At 45.6% G+C, this 6,045-nt stretch overlaps 1 protein-coding gene across 2 annotated transcripts in view; it reads right to left on the minus strand.

Annotated features, from left to right (window-relative positions):
- Nucleotides 1-5,986, minus strand: part of BMPR2 (bone morphogenetic protein receptor type 2) — a 238,530-nt gene extending 232,544 nt beyond the window's left edge. The window contains exon 1 of one of the 2 annotated variants that reach the window (XM_036755131.1): nucleotides 4,507-5,986. In XM_036755131.1, the coding sequence (XP_036611026.1) occupies nucleotides 4,507-4,582 (76 nt within the window). In that variant the 5' untranslated portion in view covers nucleotides 4,583-5,986. The remainder of the gene's footprint in view (nucleotides 1-4,506) is intronic. The other variant, XM_036755132.1, reaches the window with a different exon arrangement.
- Between the last annotated feature and the right edge of the window lie 59 nt (nucleotides 5,987-6,045).

The raw sequence follows: 6,045 nt of genomic DNA on the forward strand, positions 1-6,045 counted from the left end.
GGGGGTGATGGAGAGGGGTCAGACTTAAGGCAGGGAGACTAACTGGAAGGCTAATGAACTGAGGTAATTGTTCTCTGAGCAGAGAAAAGGAAAGATGGATGCTAGAGATGTAGAGCTGTCATCAGTAAGACTTGGAAACTGATAGGATATGTGGAATGAGTAAGGAATGAGGAACCCAGGATGGCTCCAAGTTTGTGAACCTAGGCCACTGGAAGGACAGTGGTACCTCAACAGAAATACGGAACTAAAGAAGAATGGGTTTGGGTGAGGCAAAGATAAAGAGTTCTGTTTTGTACCTGTTGTATTTGAAATGCCTATAGGCCATACAGTTCAAAATGCCCCATAGGCAGTTGGTGATACAAAACTGGAGAACAAGAAAGAGACCAGGACTAGATATACTAGGAGCCTACTGAAAGGAGAGGGTATTGCAACAAAAGGATAAAATTAGAGGGGGAGAAAATGGAAGTAGGAGGTTATTGTTACTGTCCAAGCAGGTACAGTCTGAATGAAAGGTATTTAGAAGAAAATTTAAAATAAGATTGATTTGAAATATATTGAGCTCGAGGCACCAATAAGAATGCAATTAGGCAGCTAGAGGTGTGGATTTGGGGTTTGGAGGGAGAAATAAAAGACTTAGGAACTGTCTCCCCTTGAAACTATTGAAAGGGAACAACACTGCCAAGAATGAAGTCTAAGAGCCAAAATACAACCTTGGACAATTTAGGAATTAGGAAAAAGATAAAACAGTGAAGGAGATAAAAACAAAGTGTGGTTTCCCTAAGGCCAATATATGAAAAGGCATCTCAAAGGAATATGCAGTAGAGAACAAGAATGAGGGCTGAAAGGTCATTTGATTGGGTAATATGGAAATCATCCATGACCTTGGAGAAAGCAATTTCGACAAAGTGGTAAAGATAGAAGTTAGATTTCAAGGGAGAGGGAATGGTAAGTAAAGGCCCTGGATAAAAGCCACTTTTTAAAATAAGTTTAGCTAAGAAGGGGAGAAAGGATGAGAAGTCGGGTGGTGGCTAGATGAGGTGGAAGGCTCCTCCCGGCCCCGCCTCCCCCCCCACCTGAGCACATTCCTTGAGAGCTGGGAAGGAACTGGTGAGAATAAGACTGAAGATGTATGAAAGAAAGGGATGAATGCTAAAGCAAGGGAGAAGCTAGAGGGAATGGGATCAAGAGTGTAGGACATGTGTATGTCTAGAGAGAAGAAGGGAAAAGAAGGAGGGAGGGAAAAAGAGAGGAAAAGGGTGAAAGGGGGGGGAGAGAAGGAGAGAGAGAAAGGGAGAGAGAGGGAGAGGGAGGGAAGGAGAGAGAGAGATTTTTAAGTATTTAGTTATGTGCTGAGGACACAAATGTACAAGGAGATAGTTTCTACCCACAAGGAATTACATTCTAATGGAAGAAGACAACAAAAAGCGAAGTTGAAAGGAGGGTGGGGGAAAAGGGCAACCTGACTTATGGCAAGGTGCCTGACCAGGAGGTGAAGTCAAGAGAGAGTGATTTGAGCTGGCAGAAAGGAGGAAGATGGTCTCAATTTTTCTCTAAGTAGGTGTTCTTAACTTGAAGTACAAATTGACTATGTCAGGGTGGGCAGAAAGTGAAATGTCAAATAAATAGAATAGCTCCCATTGAGGAGAGACTTGGTCAGAGTGTTGCTCACCTGAAAAGACAACCACTTTCCAAGGCGGAGGATGCAATGTGGAGGCAGTGCTATGAGTGGTGGCTCTGGAGTAAGAGGACTCAGGTTCAGCAAGTAACCTCACCTCCCTCCTGCCTCAGTTTCCTCATCTGTAAATGAGGTTGGCATACCTGACCTCTGAGGCACCTTTCTATGATCTGTAAGCCTACGAAAAATAGGAGCAGCTCAGCACTCCACCAAAGGAAACAGCAAGATATAAACATTCAGTCCAGCAGATAATACTGGGGAAAGGTCCTTTCACACCACAGAAATGCCAGGTACCCTGGTCAAGTGCCTTCTCAAAGCTGGCAGAGCAAAGGTAACTGCCTTTGAAATATTCTACATATCAGCGACTAGCAAGAGTTCTTAACTCTAATATATGTATCACTCAGAAAATCAGTTTTGGATATCTTCACCTGAGCAGATTCGGAATTCTTCAAAACATAACTATAGAAATAACTCCCCAACCTGTAAGCCAAAAAGGTCTCTGAAGTTTTTGTGAGGGGCCTATGAATTCATAAATAAACATGTAAGCAGAATACATCTCACAATACAGGTAGCACCATTTTTCAAATGTATGGACTTAATAAGATACAAATTCATTTAAAAGTGTTACTGAGTTCATAGTGGCTTATCTTACATATTTTCCACAACTCTGGTCATGGGAAGGAGTGTGTCTGCGTGTATGTGTGCTGGAAATCCATAAAATAGTCTGACATTAAAAAGGAGTCCTAATGGTGAAAAGATTGAGAAACACTACACTAATTACAGAGACACGATTAAAAATGCTGGGGGTTTTTTGTAAATTAACCCAGTCAAACTTTATAATTCACTATGCCTACCACAAGCTGTGATTTAAACAACAACAACAAAAAAGTCCCAAACTCTTTTTAGGCCACAATTCTAAGAACTATTTTATTATTAGAAGATAGAAAATAATGTTTAAATACATGGTTTTATCCTACTCTATGGAGGTCATATCACAAATGACTTCATTGGAGAGTCAGTCTACCTTACTGGCTAAGACCCTGGACGTGGAGTCAGGAGGGCCTGAATTCAAATCCTAACTTACTAGTACTAGTTACTTACTAGTTGTGTGATCCTAGTCAAGTCGCTTAACCTTTCTAAGCCTTAGTTTCCTCATCTGTAAAATGGGGATAATAACAGTGCCAGTCTCCCAGGCTTGTTATAGGGATCAACTGAAATAGCATGTAAAAGAAATCAAATGAGGTAACATGTAAAGCACTTTGCAAAAAGTAAAATGCCATATAAATGCTACCTATTATTAAATTTTAATAATTTTACATTCCAATATAGCCACAGGTACAACAAAAATGTTGACACAAAAATGTTGAAAGCCTTCATTAAGAGATGTTTAATGTCTGTTTCCCACTGCACCTTCTTGGAAATTTGCTTTTTTTAAATTTTACGTTTAACTTATGCAGTTTCCATATATAGATTAAAATGTTTCATATAAAGAATGTTTCACTACCTAAAATATTCAAAGAAATTTAAGTTATTTGTTCCCTAAAAGAGATAAATAAGGAACCAGAATAATTAATCTATTACACTGAATATTAAGTTTTAAAACACTTTCAACTGAAAATTTAAAATTATTTTTGATATTATAAACATATTTATCCTAAAAGTAAAAGGCAACATCAAAACATCCCAGGCACACAAGTCATTCTAACATGTGTTGTTAACCAGCAATCTTTCTCAAAGCAGGCCCTTCTTAAAAAATGGAAAACAAGGAAGCAAACCCTGTGCTTATCAAGAAGCTCACACAATGTTACTATATATATGGAAACATTGTCAAATTTTCCTTGTTGTTAAATTAGTAATTTGTATGCTATTCTTAAACGCAGACAATATTATAAGTATGGTTGGATACTGAAGATGAGTAACAGTGATTACATAAGATAGTTTCATATTTTGTCTTCCAAGCAATCGATAAGACTGAAAGATTTCCACAGACTGCAGCAATAAAATCTCCAAAAACGAGGGGTGGCTACTATAACCCATAAATTACAGTAACACTTAAAGTCTCACAAGTCTCATACTCTTAAAGTTGTCTCAATGACTGGAAAGTGAAGGGATGTCAGAAAATGTCTCTGCCCAACAGTAAGTAACCCTAGATGAAAATATGGGAGACTAGTTTACCAGCTTCAGAGAATTAATCCTTGACATAACTTGTCTGTCCAAAAAGACCAGCAATTAACAGTATTATAATACTTAAAGAATAAAACAGATATGCTCGTCATCACCTAATCCAGCCATTCAGTAACACATGAAAATAATAAAGAGTAATCTGGAGCCAACAACATCCCACCCAAAAATGTTCCAAATTCAAAAATTAATAGTCGTGCATACGCTGTAATAAAAATGCCAATCTTTAAACATAAATGTGCGTCTTTGAAAACTGAAAGCTCTATTCCCAAAGATCTCATAATAGCACACACAGTTCAGTGGTGATTAAAACATTATTTTTAATTCTCGCATTACCTCACAGCTAAAAATGTCATACCACACCCACTATGCTTTTTTCCTAGTTGGGAGAAAAAATACCAGAATAAATTTCTAAATAACACAGGTATGCTAAGTTATTAAATTCCAGTTGACTGAATGGAAAAACGTATGCAATTATAGTTTTTCTCCTCGAAATAGTTATTACATCTGTATCGGCGCCTTAACTGGGACAGCAGACATTCTGCTTTTTCCTCGATCACACGCTCAGTTAAATGCCAGCCCTGCCCCTTTTCTCCCCCACCCCAGAGTTGAAATAGATGGCTAGTCAATAGCATCCAGTGGCTACTCACCAGCCGCAGTGCTGATCAGCAACACGGTCCAGGAGAGCAGCAGCACCGGCCCGAGGCTTTGCAGAGAGGCAGTCATACCTGGGCAAGCCAAGGAGCCAAAGAGGGTCAAGAAACTAGGAGAGAAAGAGAGAAACACCGGCAGGAGGAATTTCCTTCCCCTCCTTTTTCCGTTTTGAGTTATCTTGATGTTCCTGCTCGGAATTCTCACAATGCAGTTTGAAACGACAAATGGCAGATGCTTAAAGGACCCGTCTGCAGAGCTCGGACTCCACTGCAGAAAATTCCCTTCATTTCTCTCCTCCTCGGACGTGGTTCACGCGAGGAGGACGGCGCGGCTCTGCCCTCCAAACAGGATGCATGCTCCGGACGGAGATGTGGGGAGGGATGGGGGGCCGGGGGCGGCAGGGGAAGTCTGTGAAATCACCACGATGATTTCCCACGTAGTTTCACAATATCGAAAAAGGAGCCCGGTTTGGAAGGAAACATAGCCAGGGAGCAGGTGCGAGTAAGGGGTATTCCGAGGAGGACGGAAAGGGAATGGGGGGAACCCCTACAACTTCGCAGCCTGGGGAAGGGGCGCTGCCGGCGGGGGCGGTGGCGTCAAGCCCGGGGCTCCAGGCCGCATCGCGCGCGGCTCCTGCTCCTGGTGCGTGATGGGGAGCTAGGGGGAGAGGCCGGGCTCCGTGGGCTGGGGGCACGTCCCTCCTAAGTAAGTTTCGCTTCAAATCACTTCGATTTCAAGGCGGACAAGATGCGCAAAGGTGCCTCCCCCCATGATCCGCCCGGCCGCCGAACCGAAACCAGTAAGCCCCCAGGCGCGTCCGAATTCCATGGGCCGAGGGAGGAGGGCAGGCCGGACGGGGTCCCCCAGGGAAGGCCGGCAGTGCCCCCGGCCTCTTCTTCTCCTTGGCCCGCTTCCTTCTACGCTCCAAGTCCCGGGGCCGCGGCTCCGCGAGCCGCTCCGAGGTCCATTCCCCCGCCGTCCGGGTCTCGTCGTTGCCTCCTCCTTCTCCCGTCAATGGTTCCCCAGCCTACCACCCCCCGAGGAAGCCGGGGCTGCCGCCGCGCCGCCGCTGGGTCGCTCCCTGCTCCTTCCTCGCTCGGCTCTCCCGCTGCTGCGGCTGGGGCTGCGGCTCCTCGACGCTCGCTCCCCGCGGGGCTCGTGGGGGGAGGGGGCGGCGGCGCGAGGATGGAGGTGCCCGGAGAGGGGGAGGGGGCACCTAGACACGCCGCACCCCGGCTGAGGCGGGGTGGGAGGAGGGGGAGGGCAGCTCGCGAGCCTCAGACCAGAGCAGAGCAGACCAGACACAAAGGGGGGAGACGCTGCAGCTGCCAGTCTGCGGCGCTCCGGTCACCGGGCGTCGCCCCGCCCCCTCCTCCTCCTCCTCAGTCTCTGTCTCTTCTCGGCCCCGTCTGTCTCCAGCCTGCGGTTGAGCCCGGGTGGTGGCGGCGGCGGTGGCAGCGGCGGCTACGGAGGAGCACCACTGCGGCTGCGCGGGCTCGCGAGCCCCACCTAGCCCCGCCCCTCCCTCGAGCCCC

This window comes from Trichosurus vulpecula, chromosome 4 (assembly GCF_011100635.1).
Source record: "Trichosurus vulpecula isolate mTriVul1 chromosome 4, mTriVul1.pri, whole genome shotgun sequence".
In the NCBI taxonomy this organism is placed as follows: domain Eukaryota; kingdom Metazoa; phylum Chordata; class Mammalia; order Diprotodontia; family Phalangeridae; genus Trichosurus; species Trichosurus vulpecula.